Source organism: Typopeltis vanoorti, chromosome 7, assembly GCF_054136105.1.
Source record: "Typopeltis vanoorti isolate ZY-2024b chromosome 7, IOZ_Tvanoo_1.0, whole genome shotgun sequence".
In the NCBI taxonomy this organism is placed as follows: Eukaryota; Metazoa; Arthropoda; class Arachnida; order Uropygi; family Thelyphonidae; genus Typopeltis; species Typopeltis vanoorti.
In genome coordinates, this window is record NC_143555.1 from 10815753 (window position 1) to 10835392 (window position 19640).

The 19640-nt window shown below is 35.7% G+C and overlaps 1 protein-coding gene across 2 annotated transcripts in view; it reads left to right on the plus strand.

Moving 5' to 3' along the window:
- LOC150104483 (zinc finger CCHC domain-containing protein 8 homolog) overlaps positions 1-19640 on the plus strand; it is a 341337-nt gene that overhangs the window by 293389 nt on the left and 28308 nt on the right. For both annotated transcript variants that reach the window (XM_090395663.1, XM_090395664.1), the window contains one exon: positions 18579-18687. In XM_090395663.1, coding sequence (XP_090251789.1) covers positions 18579-18687 — 109 coding nt within the window. The remainder of the gene's footprint in view (positions 1-18578; positions 18688-19640) is intronic.

Below are 19640 nucleotides of genomic sequence, written 5' to 3' on the forward strand. Positions count from 1 at the left end.
CTGGGTCCTGGTCATAGGTCACAAGAAGAGAGTCATCAATCCCTTATATTGTTTAGATTGGAGCAGCCAGAGTTATGATGGCACGATGTAATATAAACATGAACATGTGCGATCGTACATGACGCAGCCGATGGGCAGGCATTACGATATACTAATATAAATTCCTTTTTTATTGATAAATAAAATTTATATATGAGGATGGTTTATGAAGCTGAAGGTTCAAATTTAACTATAGTACAATCTGATAATGAATTTCAAGCATATATTATTATTTTCGGAATTTTTAATTCAGCAATGTAAATATACATCGATGGGATTGTATTACATCGCTGAGTTAAAAATTCTGAAAATAATAATTATGCTTGAAATTCATTATCAGATTTGTACTATATCTGGGTTCATGTGCGATCGATGTATATTTACATCGATAGGACTCAAAGTGTTAATAAAGAAACTGGGTACGATAACTAAATACTTAAGAAATTGATGAGGCTGATTCCATCAGCCTCAGCCCTTAGGAACATGCCAAACTTCAACTAATTTGGATGCCTGAGACTGCCCCAAATTTGGGAAACATATATCAGAAGAACTTCAGCCCAAAGGCCAAGGACACCTAATATAGCCCGCCAGGGGGCACCATCAGAACTTTAGGAAAATGGTAGCTTCCTCGCTTTGTTTCTCATTTGCTGTTATGTAATACTTGCGTGCACGTGTCTTTATCTTAAGTTCCCATGAAGATGGCAACGTGACCAGGGCTTCTGACCTAATGTCCAATCCTCACCTTCTCGTGGTGCACCCTGTTGGGTATCTACTTTGATACTGAACGAACGAGGATGGGCTGGCAATTTGGGATTTAGCTGACCAAATTGTATTCTTATTGGTTAAACCAAAATAAAAAATGATGGTACAACATGACAAAATTTCATGCCGGCTGGGGCGTCGCCCGGTTAAACAAGGCCCCCGTTGTTTTCGCCAGGGAACCAGGGTGAACAGCGAAAAGTCAGCTACTGGAACAAATCTGAAAACAAACCCCAACTTAACATCACCAGAGTTGAAGATCGGTACTATCAACGTAAGAAGCCTGAATGGCAAAGAAATGGAGCTAGCTGAGGAATTAGATAAGTACCAGATCGACATAATAGGGGTGACTGAAACAAAAAAGACCAAAACTGGTGAGATCTTTCTGAGCAATAAATACAAAATGTTATATTCAGGCAATAACAATCAAGGAAAAGAAGGAGTAGCCATAGTATTCAACACAAAATACGAGGCTAATCTTCTTGAATGGCAGTCAGTCTCAAGTAGAGTAATGTGGGCAAATATGAGAATGGGGAACTGGACAATGAGACTTATTTGTGCCTATGGTCCCACAGAAGGTTCTACTAAGGTAGAAGTGGAGGAATTTTTTGAGGCTTTAGAAAAAGCAACTGACACAATGAAAAAGGAAAAGTTGGTCCTTGTTGGGGATCTAAATAGTAGAGTAGGAAATGATTGTGAGACATACAAAAATATTTTGGGAAAATTTGGAGAAAAGAGCAAAGCTAATAATAATGGCAAATATCTGTTGGATTTCTGCTCAGGACATGGACTGGTTATTACTAACACCATGTTCCAACATAAAAATGTGCACAAATTCACATGGAGAGAAGAGGCTAGGAATAAGAAAAGTCTCATTGACTATGTTATTGTTGATACTGATGTTTTCTCCCTGGTGCAGGACACCAGAGTGTACAGAGGATTTGAAATTGGAAGTGATCACTATTTAGTCTTGAGCAGGATAAAATTGAATTTCATATTGAAAAGAATAACATGTAAGAAAGTTTTAAAGCAAATAAAAGTTGAGCAGCTCTCAGCTGTAAACTGTAGACTAAAATACAGAAATATTATTGAAAAGAAAATGAAAGAGTTTGAGAACAGGAATCAAACCTTGGAGATTCAGTGGCAAACTCTGAAGGAAACATTGATTGATTCTGCCAGAGAGGCATGTGGTGAGGTTGTGTGCAAAGATAAAAAAATCAGAACTCCCTGGTGGACACAGGAAGTTAAAGAGACAGTGAAGGAAAAGAAGAAAGCATATCAAAGGTTCCTGGCAAATAAGTCAGCTTTTACTCTTACAGAATACAGAGACAAATGTAAGAAAGCTAAACAGTGTGTAAAACTAGCTAAACAAAAGTCATGGGAGGACTTTGGCAAGAATATAGAAAATAAATATCAAGAAGGTGGCAAAATATTCTGGAGGTTGTTGAAGAAGCTTAGGAATGGAGGAAAGAGTGCTGTAAAAGGAATTAGAGATGATAAAGGTGAAATGAAAACAGGAGAAAAAGATATCCTTGAAGTATGGAGTAATTACTTTGAAAAACTGCTAAATGAAACAAGCAGTGATGACAGCACAGTGATAAAAAACACTGACCAGGCATGCAGTCAGGAATACATATCCATACTTGAAGTAGAAAAAGCCATCAAAGGCTTGAAATGTGGAAAGGCAGCAGGAGTAGATGATATTCGACCAGAAATGCTGAAGTATGGTGGTATAAGAGTCTTACAGTGGCTGCACTGCATAGTTCAGAAAGCCTGGACAGAGGGACGAATTCCCGATGATTGGAGTAGAGCTCTCATAGTACCCATATATAAAAAGGGAAATAAAACTGAATGTGAGAATTACAGAGGTATTTCCCTACTGAGTGTTCCTGGCAAGATCTATGCAAGTATACTTGAGAAACGGTTGAGAAGAATTGTGGAAGAAAAGCTTGGTGAAGAACAAGCTGGATTCAGGCCAAATAGAGGCTGCCAGGATCAGATCTTCACTTTACGACAAATAGTCGAGAAAGCATGGGAATATAACAAAGATCTGTATTTAAGTTTTGTCGATTTGGAAAAGGCATATGACAAGGTGCCAAGAGAGAAGCTATTCAATACGCTGCAGTTATATGGTGTCAATGGGGCATTATATCAAGCAATACTTAGTCTTTATTTGAGTTGTGAGTCAGCAGTTAGAATTGAAGGAAGTACAGGAAGATGGTTTAATGTTAAATCTGGTGTGAGACAAGGATGTACATTATCCCCTCTGTTATTCATTATCTATATGGATCACATTATGAAGGAATGTGGTATTAAACCTGATATCAAAATTGGAGATGTTAATGTCAGCTCCTTGCTTTATGCGGATGATGTTATACTTCTAAATAAATCCGCTACAAGTCTGCAAGATTCTCTGACTAAATTGAATAGCTGTTGTAATAGATATGGTATGAAGGTCAGCAATAAAAAGACAAAGACAATGAAAATAGGCAGAATCATTGAAAATGTCAACTGTGTTGTGAATGGAGAACCTGTGGAACAAGTAAAACATTTCAGCTACTTAGGCACAATTTTTACTGAAGATGGTAAACTAAATATAGAAATAGACAACAGAATCAGCAAAGCTGGTATCGTGGGAAGTCAATTAAATAAATTCATATGGAATAAGAAAGAAATTAGTCGGAACACTAAATTAGCTGTATACAAGACTGTGTTCAAACCAATTTTAACTTATGGATCTGAGAGCTGGGTCAGAAGTAAAACACTTGACCAAAGACTAGAGACTGCAGATATGAGAGTCCTGAGAAAGATTAGAGGCGTGAACAGATGGCATCAATGGCAATATCATATTAAAAATGAGGATATTAGGAAAGAACTTGACATTGTCAGCATCCAGGAATGCGTTAGCAGAGCTAATCTCAGATGGTATGGTCACTTAAATAGAATGGGAGAGGAAAGATTAGCAAAACAAGTGTTCTCTGCCAGGTTGGCAGGAAAACGACCCAGAGGAAGACCAAGATATTGGTGGATTGATACGGTACAAAGTGCCTTATACGATAGAAATATAAGATCTGATAATGTTGAAGTCTTGACAAGTAACAGACTGATTTGGAGGAAAATTGTAGATAGGAAGTTAGTAATGATGTAATTTTTTCATGTAGTACTGTCATATCCTGTACACCCCTTGAGGGTACATGGCAGGAATTTGATGATGATGATGATGTGTATGCTGTCAATTCCTTAAGTATCTAGTTATCGTTATTAAAGAAACTGGGCATGCTACTATATTGTAAGCAGATATCTATGTAGACATGTCATGAAATAAGCTTGAAGTCATTGTATCACTTCACCTGTAGTGCTTTGATGGATGAACGTGAGGTTTTTTTTTTTTTAATTCTCCAGTTTCAGGAATAAATTGGAGAATTAAACTATTAAAATAAAATATTAAAGTATTAAAATAAATTGGAGAAAATTGGTGCATAATCTACTTGTACTTGATACTAATGACTAATAAACACAGATATTTTATCACTGAACTTGTAGCAGCTGGAAATTTAATTCGAAATAAAAGTTATTCCATTTACACATGTGGGCATCAAATTTTGTATTAAACGTAGCAAAGAAAAGTCACAGAAACTTATCATCAAATGTGTAAAACAACTTTTGGGAATAATGCGTTAAGCCACTCAAACACATTCTAGTGGTTCTAGAATGCTATTCTGAGTAGCTATTTTATTATTTCTTTCTTTATGAATTTGATTAAGGGAAATTGAGTTGCAGTATATAAATGCTTGAGAAGATCAGAAAAACATGTTTAATCTGAGTAAGTAGGAAATACTTATGCTTTTCTACAATGTTTTAAAAAAGTTATTCTATGGTAAAATATCTGGGCTCAACTACCATTAGTATTGGTAGTCCATTAATTTGTAATCCTTTCTTAATATATGACACTGAAGAAGCCACTGGTCCTTAGTGCATGAAACTAGTTGGTGGATAATCTACTTGTACTTGATACTAATGACTAATAAACCCAGATATTTTATCACTGAACTTGTAGCTGGACATCATCATCAAATTCCTGCCATGTACCCTCAAGGGGTGTACAGGATATGACAGTACTGCATGAAAAAATTACATCATTACTAACTTCCTATCTACAATTTTCCTCCAAATCAGTCTATTACTTGTCAAGACTCCAACATTATCAGATCTTATATTTCTATCGTCTAAGGCACTTTGTACCGTATCAATCCACCTATATCTTGGTCTTCCTCTGGGTCGTTTTCCTGCCAACCTGGCAGAGAACACTTGTTTTGCTAATCTTTCCTCTCCCATTCTATTTAAGTGACCATACCATCTGAGATTAGCTCTGCTAACGCATTCCTGGATGCTGACAATGTCAAGTTCTTTCCTAATATCCTAATTTTTAATATGATATTGCCATTGATGCCATCTGTTCACGCCTCTAATCTTTCTCAGGACTCTCATATCTGCAGTCTCTAGTCTTTGGTCAAGTGTTTTACTTCTGACCCAGCTCTCAGATCCATAAGTTAAAATTGGTTTGAACACAGTCTTGTATACAGCTAATTTAGTGTTCTGACTAATTTCTCTCTTATTCCATATGAATTTATTCAATTGACTTCCTACCATACCAGCTTTGCTGATTTTGTTGTCTATTTCTATATTTAATTTACCATCTTCTGAAAAAATCGTGCCTAAGTAGCTGAAATGTTTCACTTGTTCCACAGGTTCTCCATTCACAACACAGTTGACATTTTCAATGATTCTGCCTATTTTCATTGTCTTTGTCTTTTTATTGCTGACCTTCATACCATATCTATTACAACAGCTATTTAATTTAGTCAGAGAATCTTGCAGACTTGTAGCGGATTTATTTAGAAGTATAACATCATCCGCATAAAGCAAAGAGCTGACATTAACATCTCCAATTTTGATATCAGGTTTAATACCACATTCCTTCATAATGTGATCCATATAGATAATGAATAACAGAGGGGATAATGTACATCCTTGTCTCACACCAGATTTAACATTAAACCATCTTCCTGTACTTCCTTCAATTCTAACTGCTGACTCACAACTCAAATAAAGACTAAGTATTGCTTGATATAATGCCCCATTGACACCATATAACTGCAGCGTATTGAATAGCTTCTCTCTTGGCACCTTGTCATATGCCTTTTCCAAATCGACAAAACTTAAATACAGATCTTTGTTATATTCCCATGCTTTCTCGACTATTTGTCGTAAAGTGAAGATCTGATCCTGACAGCCTCTATTTGGCCTGAATCCACTTTGTTCTTCACCAAGCTTTTCTTCCACAATTCTTCTCAACCGTTTCTCAAGTATACTTGCATAGATCTTGCCAGGAACACTCAGTAGGGAAATACCTCTGTAATTCTCACATTCAGTTTTATTTCCCTTTTTATATATGGGTACTATGAGAGCTCTACTCCAATCATCGGGAATTCGTCCCTCTGTCCAGGCTTTCTGAACTATGCAGTGCAGCCACTGTAAGACTCTTATACCACCATACTTCAGCATTTCTGGTCGAATATCATCTACTCCTGCTGCCTTTCCACATTTCAAGCCTTTGATTGCTTTTTCTACTTCAAGTATGGATATGTATTCCTGACTGTATGCCTGTTGAGTTTTTTTACCACTGTGCTATCAGTGCTTGTTTCATTTAGCAATTTTTCAAAATAATTACTCGTTACTTCAAGGATATCTTTTTCTCCTGTTTTCTTGTAACCTTTATCATCTCTGACTCCTTTTACAGCACTCTTTCCTCCATTCCTAAGCTTCTTCAACAACTTCTAGAATATTTTGTCACCTTCTTGATATTTATTTTCTATATTCTTGACAAAGTCCTCCCATGACTTTTGTTTAGCTAGTTTTACAGTGTTTAGCATTCTTGCATTTGTCTCTGTATTCTCTAAGAGCACAAGCTGACTTATTTGCCAGGAACTTTTGATATGCTTTCTTCTTTTCCTTCACTGCCTCTTTAACTTCCTGTGTCCACCAGGGAGTTCTGATTTTTTTATCTTTGCACACAACCTCACCACATGCCTCTCTGGCAGAATCAATCAATGTTTCCTTCAGAGTTTGCCACTGAATCTCCAAGGTTTGATTCCTGTTCTCAAACTCTTTCATTTTCTTTTCAATAATATTTCTGTATTTTAGTCTACAGTTTACAGCTGAGAGCTGCTCAACTTTTATTCGCTTTAAAACTTTCTTACATGTTATTCTTTTCAATATGAAATTCAATTTTATCCTGCTCAAGACTAAATAGTGATCACTTCCAATTTCAAATCCTCTGTACACTCTGGTGTCCTGCACCAGGGAGAAAACATCACTATCAACAATAACATAGTCAATGTGAGACTTTTCTTATTCCTAGCCTCTTCTCTCCATGTGAATTTGTGCACATTTTTATGTTGGAACATGGTGTTAGTAATAACCAGTCCATGTCCTGAGCAGAAATCCAACAGATATTTGCCATTATTATTAGCTTTGCTCTTTTCTCCAAATTTTCCCAAAATATTTTTGTATGTCTCACAATCATTTCCTACTCTACTATTTAGATCCCCAACAAGGACCAACTTTTCCTTTTTCATTGTGTCAGTTGCTTTTTCTAAAGCCTCAAAAAATTCCTCCACTTCTACCTTAGTAGAACCTTCTGTGGGACCATAGGCACAAATAAGTCTCATTGTCCAGTTCCCCATTCTCATATTTGCCCACATTACTCTACTTGAGACTGACTGCCATTCAAGAAGATTAGCCTCGTATTTTGTGTTGAATACTATGGCTACTCCTTCTTTTCCTTGATTGTTATTGCCTGAATATAACATTTTGTATTTATTGCTCAGAAAGATCTCACCAGTTTTGGTCTTTTTTGTTTCAGTCACCCCTATTATGTCGATCTGCTACTTATCTAATTCCTCAGCTAGCTCCATTTCTTTGCCATTCAGGTTTCTTACGTTGATAGTACCGATCTTTAACTCTGGTGATGTTGAGTTGGGGTTTGTTTTCAGATTTGTTCCAGTAGCTGACTTTTCGCTGTTCGCCCTGGTTCCCTGGCGAAAACAACGGGGGCCTTGTTTAACCAGGCGACGCCCCAGCCGGCATGAAATTTTGCCATGTTGTACCATCATTTTTTATTTTGGTTTAACCAATAAGAATACAATTTGGTCGGCTAAATCCCAAATTGCCAGCCCATCCTCGTTCGTTCAGTATCAAAGTAGATACCCAACAGGGTGCACCACGAGAAGGTGAGGATTGGACATTAGGTCAGAAGCCCTGGTCGGTTCTCCGCATTCCTTTAAAGGCTATGTGGAAGTCTCCTCTCAGTTATACAGCTTTGACCCTTAAGCACCCCGTAGCTGGACATTTAATTTGAAATAAAAGTTATTCCATTTACACATGCACCTCTTTTGACCATCTGTTTTCTTACAGCAGTTTCTTTTTTAAATAATAACTTCTCTTTTAAGAATAAAAATATGTTTAAATAACGATTCATAGTTATTACTGCTGTTTATTGATTTAAAAACAAGTCCCCATCTTCCAAATGAGCTGCCAAAGCATTTGTGTGTGTGTGTGTGTGTGTGTGTGTGTGTGTGTGTGTGTGTGTGTGTGTGTGTGTGTGTGTGTGTGTGTGTGTGTGTGGAAGGAGTTGAGGAAGAGATAGCAACTTTCTCATTTGAAACTTTTTAAATTTAATTTTTTTTTTTTTTTCATCATCATCATCATCATCAAATTCCTGCCATGTACCCTCAAGGGGTGTACAGGATATGACAGTACTACATGAAAAAATTACATCATTACTAACTTCCTATCTACAATTTTCCTCCAAATCAGTCTATTGCTTGTCAAGACTCCAACATTATCAGATCTTATATTTCTATCGTCTAAGGCAATTTGTACCGTATCAATCCACCTATATCTTGGTCTTCCTCTGGGTCATTTTCCTGCCAACCTGGCAGAGAACACTTTTTTTGCTAATCTTTCCTCTCCCATTCTATTTAAGTGACCATACCACCTGAGATTAGCTCTGCTAATGCATTCCTGGATGCTGACAATGTCAAGTTCTTTCCTAATATCCTCATTTTTAATATGATATTGCCATTGATGCCATCTGTTCACGCCTCTAATCTTTCTCAGGACTCTCATATCTGCGGTCTCTAGTCTTTGGTCAAGTGTTTTACTTCTGACCCAGCTCTCAGATCCATAAGTTAAAATTGGTTTGAACACAGTCTTGTATACAGCTAATTTAGTGTTCCGACTAATTTCTTTCTTATTCCATATGAATTTATTCAATTGACTTCCCACGATACCAGCTTTGCTGATTCTGTTGTCTATTTCTATATTTAGTTTACCATCTTCAGTAAAAATTGTGCCTAAGTAGCTGAAATGTTTTACTTGTTCCACAGGTTCTCCATTCACAACACAGTTGACATTTTCAATGATTCTGCCTATTTTCATTGTCTTTGTCTTTTTATTGCTGACCTTCATACCATATCTATTACAACAGCTATTTAATTTAGTCAGAGAATCTTGCAGACTTGTAGCGGATTTATTTAGAAGTATAACATCATCCGCATAAAGCAAAGAGCTGACATTAACATCTCCAATTTTGATATCAGGTTTAATACCACATTCCTTCATAATGTGATCCATATAGATAATGAATAACAGAGGGGATAATGTACATCCTTGTCTCACACCAGATTTAACATTAAACCATCTTCCTGTACTTCCTTCAATTCTAACTGCTGACTCACAACTCAAATAAAGACTAAGTATTGCTTGATATAATGCCCCATTGACACCATATAACTGCAGCGTATTGAATAGCTTCTCTCTTGGCACCTTGTCATATGCCTTTTCCAAATCAACAAAACTTAAATACAGATCTTTGTTATATTCCCATGCTTTCTCGACTATTCGTCGTAAAGTGAAGATCTGATCCTGACAGCCTCTATTTGGCCTGAATCCAGCTTGTTCTTCACCAAGCTTTCCTTCCACAATTCTTCTCAACCGTTTCTCAAGTATACTTGCATAGATCTTGCCAGGAACACTCAGTAGGGAAATACCTCTGTAATTCTCACATTCAGTTTTATTTCCCTTTTTATATATGGGTACTATGAGAGCTCTACTCCAATCATCGGGAATTCGTCCCTCTGTCCAGGCTTTCTGAACTATGCAGTGCAGCCACTGTAAGACTCTTATACCACCATACTTCAGCATTTCTGGTCGAATATCATCTACTCCTGCTGCCTTTCCACATTTCGAGCCTTTGATGGCTTTTTCTACTTCAAGTATGGATATATATTCCTGACTGCATGCCTGGCCAGTGTTTTTTATCACTGTGCTATCATCACTGCTTGTTTCATTTAGCAGTTTTTCAAAGTAATTACTCCATACTTCAAGGATATCTTTTTCTCCTGTTTTCATTTCACCTTTATCATCTCTAATTCCTTTTACAGCACTCTTTCCTCCATTCCTAAGCTTCTTCAACAACCTCCAGAATATTTTGCCACCTTCTTGATATTTATTTTCTATATTCTTGCCAAAGTCCTCCCATGACTTTTGTTTAGCTAGTTTTACACACTGTTTAGCTTTCTTACATTTGTCTCTGTATTCTGTAAGAGTAAAAGCTGACTTATTTGCCAGGAACCTTTGATATGCTTTCTTCTTTTCCTTCACTGTCTCTTTAACTTCCTGTGTCCACCAGGGAGTTCTGATTTTTTTATCTTTGCACACAACCTCACCACATGCCTCTCTGGCAGAATCAATCAATGTTTCCTTCAGAGTTTGCCACTGAATCTCCAAGGTTTGATTCCTGTTCTCAAACTCTTTCATTTTCTTTTCAATAATATTTCTGTATTTTAGTCTACAGTTTACAGCTGAGAGCTGCTCAACTTTTATTTGCTTTAAAACTTTCTTACATGTTATTCTTTTCAATATGAAATTCAATTTTATCCTGCTCAAGACTAAATAGTGATCACTTCCAATTTCAAATCCTCTGTACACTCTGGTGTCCTGCACCAGGGAGAAAACATCAGTATCAACAATAACATAGTCAATGAGACTTTTCTTATTCCTAGCCTCTTCTCTCCATGTGAATTTGTGCACATTTTTATGTTGGAACATGGTGTTAGTAATAACCAGTCCATGTCCTGAGCAGAAATCCAACAGATATTTGCCATTATTATTAGCTTTGCTCTTTTCTCCAAATTTTCCCAAAATATTTTTGTATGTCTCACAATCATTTCCTACTCTACTATTTAGATCCCCAACAAGGACCAACTTTTCCTTTTTCATTGTGTCAGTTGCTTTTTCTAAAGCCTCAAAAAATTCCTCCACTTCTACCTTAGTAGAACCTTCTGTGGGACCATAGGCACAAATAAGTCTCATTGTCCAGTTCCCCATTCTCATATTTGCCCACATTACTCTACTTGAGACTGACTGCCATTCAAGAAGATTAGCCTCGTATTTTGTGTTGAATACTATGGCTACTCCTTCTTTTCCTTGATTGTTATTGCCTGAATATAACATTTTTTTTTTTAATTTTAAATTTGTTTCTAAAAGGCCATTGTTACTATTGCATCAAAATATGTGAAAAACTAAAAAAAAAGGGTAATAAAAAAAAAAGCTGCATTTCTTAATAACTTTCTTGTATAGTGATTATCATTTATGATGTTGAGCCTAAAGTTATTTTTCTTGGGCTCTGCAGACATACTTTTGCTTTTCCTAATTTTACTTTTTAAATGATTAATCAAAATGACAAATTTCAAGTTATCTTATAAATACACCAATAGATGAGATCGCCAGGGAGTTCAGGACTCATTGAGGAAGGCCACATATCCACCAGCTGTGATAACTTTTATTGAATTCATTCACACTACCTGCACTCAATACTGCCCAAGGCAATCCATTCCAATCATGCAACACTCTATGAGAAAAGAATCTAGCTCCCCCACTTCTGGACTACATTCATTCTCAACCTTCATGGATGCCCTCTTGTCCTCTCCTTACTCTCCATAAAATTAAAAAGTCCATCTACAGGTTTTTTTTTTTTTTTCCAGCTGTATTCACAATCTCTATTCCACAATCCCAGTATCATCCCTCATATTTGTAGATTTAGGGACTCAAAAACACACGTGTTGAACAGATTATTTTATTAATTACAAATAAAATAAAACATGACGTTTCGACCTCTATATCGAGGTCATCATCGGAAGAATACAACTGTATACAGAACCAAGCTACATGCTCATGCTTTCTATACCAGTAAACTAAATCTACGTAGTTAATAAATCTTTTTTCTAGCCTGACCTCTAGTGATAGAAAAGAAAAACAAATGAATAAATAAAGAAATAAAAAATAAAAAAAAATTAAAAAATAAAAAATATATATATATATATATATTATAAATAGATAAATGCAACTACAATAAACTGTTAGAGTCCTCATGTATTAATATTCTGGATGGTTACAAAATGATTTCTTTCAGTTGCTATTGAATGTTCTAAATAATAAATATAAAATCAGTAAAAATATAAACAGAACTCTTAAAATAATAATGAACTATAAAAAGAAGTTAAAAGACCATCGATTAAATCAAAAATGCATGGAGTGTTTCAGACTGGAATAGAGTAAAGATAAAAAAAGATGGAAAATAAAATATCAAAATTAAAAATAGAGGAATTCATACAGTGGTGACATGGTGGGCTCACATGAAGGATGAATGACTGAAAATTAAAATTAAAGATAAAAATAAAAACACGCCTTTTTACAGTGTGTGAGCCATTTCAACATACGAGTCATCTTGAGTTCAAGGGAATGAAAGTGAGGTGTATGTCATTGGCTTTTTTATAGTTGCATTGAATTTTCTAGGTTATTACTTATTGGCAGACATCTTGGGTTAATTTGCATGTGGTTGAAGCTTCTAAATTTCTGAAATCACATAGGAGCAGTGAACATTTATGGAATTCCTGTCACACTTTATGACTATGGTTTCTGAAATTCTTAGCATTGTCTCATTGTTTTGTATGTCAATTATGACAGCTTTTTCAATCCGTGGAGTGTGATTCTGTTCAAATGCATGGATTGTGATTTCAGTTTTTTCAGTATTTTATTCTTTTTAATTTTTTGTTCATGTGTTATTGTTGTTCTTGTTACTTAGATATTCCAGAATGGATATGTTTCACTCATGAAAGTGTTCTTGTAGTCTCGACCATAGTGATCTGATCGTTGAACTTGTGTAGGTGACTTCGCAATCATGTTGATAAGGAAATATCACATTGTGGTATTCCAATATCTCTTCATGCAAGTGAAGTTTGGTGGGTTTTAAGGGGATGACCAATTTGTGATTGGTAATGAAAACTAATTTGTAATCAGTACGTTTAAATATGCACTTAAATGCTTTGTAAGTATTATGGATGTTTGGCAGTTTTCTAATTTTATGTGTTGGAAAATTTTCTTCAATTGTAGGACTGGTTAAACAAATTTTGGCTGTTTGGTGTGATTTATTAATTTATTAATTGCATAGAGCAATTTCAGTTTTCGAAACTTTGTGTTAATTTCTTAATCTCATTATTAAGATAACTATGATTGAAAAATTATATGCATTTATAAATTGTAAAAGAACAACTGATTTTTTAATCAGTTATTCTTTTACAATTCCAGATTTTAGGTTAAATTTTATGGATTTATGGAAATTTATGGATATTTTGTTTCTTATTCTATAGTGAACTTTAGTCTATTACTAAAGTAATTGAGTGAAGCTTGTAGGGAAGTGATATATGTTGATTCCCCAATAGATAAAATATCGGCCATAAAATGTGATGCCAAGGGAAGGGTTTAATAAGTTAGACTCCAGATGTGACAAAAATAGTTTGGCCAATTGTCCTCTAATATTTTCGCTCATTGGGAGTCCAAAAATTTGGATATAGATATCACTGTTGAATTTGAAGAAATTTCTTCTAGCATAATCCCACCAATATCATATGATACTTGATATCTCATCACATTAAAATAAATGTGAATGTCTTTACATTTATTAACATTGAACTGACAGCACATGCTCACAGTTCCAGCCTATTGAAATCATAGTGTTATGATAAGTACTGCACATCAGCCACAGTCCTGATTACGTTTAATCAGGAATGAGGCTGGTATGGGATGCATACCATACATACATATTGTACAATCCATACCACCTGCATTCAATAGAGTTATTCTTTTGGGTTGTCTTTAGCTTGCAGAGCCTCGTCTTACCAGCTTTGCTTTCCATACAACAGTTTTTAACTCTTCTAGCTGTACTTTATAATTTTCATAATTGACATCATCCTTATGCACATGGTATTCCTACCACATGATCTTTTTCTTATGAATCTCTTGCTTAACAAGATTACACATCCATTTCACATCCTAGCTGATGTATTCTTTGAACTCCAGGGACACATTCTGATATTGAACCATTATAAGTAATTTTTAAATGCTTCCCATGCACTTTTATATCCTTATAATCCAGTAACTATGGCAAAGATCACAGCATACATCATAATTTTCTGTTTTGTACTTCAGTATGTAACCTTTTCTGAATGGAACATTCATAAATTTAGCCACTTCCCAAGTCAGTTCCACATGATCACTGAAAGCCCTCTGACACTCTAATTAGATCTCACTCTCTTTGACTTCAAGTACTTTCTGTCATATGGTGCTTGAGGAAGTTATTTCACAAGAGCTCTGTGCCGGCTTGGTTGGCCAAGTGGTTAGTGTATCTGCTCTCCAGCCAAAAGGCTGCAGATTCAAATCCTTCTGTGGGCATGTGGACATATTTGTGATTATCTGTGAAAATGCTAGTGGTGGTGGTGGTGGTGGCAGGCGGTAAATGGCATTGGTCTAGATCAGGGCTGTCCAAAACACTGCATGCGGCCACAGTGTGATTTTGTGCAGCCTGTTGGTTTTGATTTTCACAAGCGAAAAAATAAAATAACAATTTGAATCAAATGTGTATTATATATTTTAATTCTATCACTAATCGATAATCTCAATGTTGGAAATTTTATTTTGTGTTTTTGCATTACTATATACCCACATGTTTTTCAAATATTAGACATGTCAAAGAAGCATTCTTACACTGTTTTGTTCCAATGCGCATGCTTCAGGTGCTCACGGGGAACGGGAACGCGCAATTAGTGTTGTTCGTTTGTTCAGCTATCAAGGTTGTGTCTCTGCTGCTCACCAAATTACTAGATAAGCATTATGATGCGGTTAGTCCTCAGATAAATCTTTTTTTTTTTTTTAATGCGGCCCCCTCAGATTACCTAAGGTTGGACAGCCCTGGTCTAAATGATGATGGTAGTTGTGGTTTATTGTAGTTGGTGGAGACAGAGACTTTTGTAAAGGAGGTGCCCTTCCTCGATGAGTCTTTGGACTCCTTGAAAGTGTCATGTAATAATAATAAAAGCTCGATAAATTCAGTTTTATTCTTCTCCTCAGATCTCATTGCTGATCAATGGATGTTCAGATAATTAAAGTTCCCATTATGATTACTCATTTCACATCTATCATGTTTATTTGGGAATGCATTTCTTTTCACTAGCAACTGATCTACTAGGTCTGTAACAACACTTCAGCATGTATTTGATCTTGTTAGACTCCACCTCACACCAGATGGGTTCAAACTCCCTGCCACATGGAAAACTTTTACTAGCCACTAGATTCAAATCATCCAATATCATTAGCCACACATCTCCTGCTCTTCTGTTCTGTCTATCCTTCCTAAAAACTGTGCTCTTTACACTCGATATTGTTTACTATGTCTGCCACTGATGCCTAGCATTCATATACAGACATAATAAATTACCTGTAAGCTTTTTTTTTTTTGTATACTCTTCTCTTCTTCTCTGCATGACGTAGTTCGACTTGCAGATCTTTGTTCATATCTAGTCCGTTACTTATGCAGAAATCCTTGAACATGATTGATAAGTCCAAACCGGGAATCAAACCCAGATCTTTACGACCAAAGGGCTTTGTCTATACTGACTGAGCTACGGAGACTCCGACATATATCAGTAGCACTATTTTCTGTGCTGATGTTGTTCTTGCAGTTCCAGCTAGTATTTGCGCTATCATAATTTATAAATCATGTTTCACTCACTGCAGATTACAACTTTGTCATATAATTGAAATGTAAGCAGGTATGTTGTTGCAGAGAAAAATCGATTTTTCCTTGCAAAACTATACAGGAAAGTGCTGTATCACAGCTAGATTTTAAAAACTGAATTATTAATGAAACAGGCACCATATTATCCTTGTGGTAACAGCCATGATGCTAATTCAGCAGAGGAATTTTTTTTTCCCAGCTTTTTTTCCGTTTAGTCAAACTTTGTCGCAGGCAAGCAGGATTTTTCTTCCTGAAAAAAATTTGAGATTTTAATTCCAAAATGCAGAAAAACTGACTGTGAAACTTGCACGGTGTTCAAACAAATTAGAATTAAGAACACAAGATAGCTGTAATTGTCTGCTATATATTATTAGAGTATAGTCATCTATGCATGTCAGCTACATATGACTAATCATCTGTTATTGATGAAAGTGGAGACCAGCTATCAACAAGTTTAAAAAAAAAAAAACTCATGCCTGACATTAAGGGAGCAGACAACATGAGAGAAAACTCATGTTGTCTGCTCCCTTAATGAATATACCCTTTGTCCAAAAAGAAATCGAACTTTTTGAAAATAGAAGAAACTGGTGGCGCTACCTGTTGTATCTTTTTGTTGTCAAAAGCAGTAACCTTCATATCAACTGTTTATGACATTTGTTTCGTTAGAAATCGAGTTATAGTGCCAAGAGTGACAGTGTATTTTGACGAACGGTCGGAAAATGAATTTCAAACAGAGAGCTGCAATTGAATTTTGTGTTAAACTTGGTAAAAGTTTTGCCAAAACGCATCAAATGCTTCCAAAAGCATACGGTGATGAATGCTTATCCAGTACTCAAGTTTACGAGTGGTTTAAGCGATTTCAAAGTGGTCATATCTCTTGAGGATGACAAAAAAGCTGGGCTGTCCAAAAACTGGACTGAGCGAAGTTAACATCCAAAAAGTGTGTGATTTCATCAAAGAAAACCCGAAATCGTCCGTGAGATTGATTGCAGATAAATTGGGGATTCCAAAATCAGCTGTGCACAATATTTTGACCAAGAGTTTGGGCCTTCGTAAATTGAATTCCCCACAAGTTGGCTAATGACCAAAAAATGTATCGAATTGAACACTGCAAGGACCTAATTAAAACCGCTTGTAAGGACTCAAACTTCCTTGAAACAATTGTTACTGTTGACGAAACTTGGTGTTTTGAGTATGAGCCAGAAGCAAAGTGCCAGAGTGGTGAGTGGAGATCACCAGAAGAGGGGCATCTGAAAAAAGTCGCTTGGAGAAGTCGAAAGTAAAGACAATGCTGATTTGTTTCTATGTTCCAAAGGCATTATCCACAAAGAATTCATTCTTCCTGGCCAAACGGTTAATCATGAGTTTTATCTCGAAGTTTTGAAGTGATTGATAGCGAGAATTCATCGTGTACGGAATGAGTATTGTGATGCAGGCAGCTGGTCACTTTTGCACGATAATGCACCATCTCATCGTTCGAACATTGTGAAACAGTTTTTAAGCAAAAACCAAGTTTGTATGTTGGATCACTCGCCATATTCACTTGATTTAGCACCCCGTGACTTCTTTCTCTTCCCCTGACTTCATTTGCCAATGAAAGGAAAACGATACAACACCACTGAAAACGTGCAAGCCGCAGTAACAATGACCCTCAACAGTATCCCAAAAAATGATATAAAAAACTAATTTAACGAATTAATTGACCATGCCAAATGCTGTATTGAAGCTGAGGGAGAGTATATTGATTGAAATAAATGATTTGAATAATTATAATTGCCGTGTGTTTTATTTTCCATCAAAAGTTCAGTTTCTTTTTGGACAGAGGGCGTAAAAGACATAGAGGATATAATTATTTATTTTATTAATGAAACTAAATCATAAATGACATCGAACAGATGAATATTAATATATTACAGTAGTCCCCCCTTATCCGCGGTCATCCAAAGATATTAAATGGAAAATTCCAGAAATAAACAATTTATTTCTAGAATTGCCTTAGCTACTTAAGTCAAGTAGGTAATGCAACTCAGGGATGTCTATGATTGTATTCTCGTAAGCTCTCGGTCAACTTACAAAACTTTCATAGTTTCTACATTCTGCTCTGAAATAATGTTGGATCTAATATCCACTTTGCTATATAATTTTACATTGCCAAAATGAAACTGTATGGCTCTTTCTTTTAGTAATATATAATTCAGCTGTTCCCAGAGGTAGTCCAACACCAGGGCAAAACGTTGCAAAGGTTGAGAAAGCTACACACATGCTGAGGTTGCTAAGATTCCATTCACATTCAGATAACTTTATTACAGCATGTTATTATAATTGTTCTATTTTATTATTAGTTATTGTTGTTAATCTCTTACTGTGTCTAATTTATAAATTAAACTTTATCATAGGTATGTATGTATAGGAAAACACATAGTATATATAGGGTTTGGTACTATCTATGGGGTGTCTTGGAACGTATCCCCGGCAGATATAAGGGGGGGGGACTACTGTGCATAATAAATAATATTTGCTTAAATATTTTGTTTATTTTCACTGTTTTAATGTATTGATAACTTCATCTGCTAATATATTCCAGGATTCCAAACCATACAGGAAACGAAAATTAGCAGGACTTAATAAAACTAATGCAAAACATCTAAAAAATGAAAGGCTTGAGGAAGATATGGAAGTAGAAGATGTAGAAGGTAAAATTGGTCTTATTTAGCTTAGCACTTCACATTACACTCATTTTTGGTAGTATGAATTATGTGAATCATTGAAATGCAATATAGAGATATAATTTCAGTTCACTGTAGCACCCCCCCCCCCCCCCCACACACACATACATACAAATGGAGTTATTTAGAATTGGTACAATATGTGACACAAGTAAACTGAATAACACTCCTCTTGTAAATTTACAGAATTTTCTGAATTTAGAGGGTAAGATAACTTTTGTGATTAGACTTAATAATTTTAAAGTTAACTTACCCTCTAAACATTGTAAAAGTCTGCAAATGTGGAGGAAGGGAATAATATGTAATCAAACTATACAGTCAGGAACCCATAGGTTGTATTTCTGCAAAATTATATGGAACACAAATATGGATTGATAGGAGAAGAGGAACAATGGATGTAAATGGCCTTTATGCATTATGATAAAATCTTATTGTTGAAAATTTTTTTACTTGGTTATAAATTAAATTACACTTGCCAAGAAATTATATTCTTGTTTAATCCTTTATCCAATTGTAAGCAAAGTTGGTACATTAAGTATCTTCATGACTAAGCTACTTGTGTAAAGAGGCTAATGACTTCACATTAATTGCCTTAGGATCCTATAATGCTAAGCACACATCTTTTCGGGTATGTATAATGCTATGTATTGTGGTTATGACGTGTTTTGAGTGATCTATAAGATCAACCTAAATCTCACCAAGTGACCCTAAAGGATCACTACTAAACTCATTACTCCTAACCTTAATCACTCCAGGACAGGAAACTCAGTTGCAGGCAAAAAACCGGCCACAGAGTAGGGTCTCTCTACTCTTCAGGAAGTAAGTGAACCTAATAACGAGCATTAATAAATGTCATCAGTGGGAGCCAGATCCAGAAGAAATACCAAGGACAAAGTAATGCAGAAATCATATATTTCCCA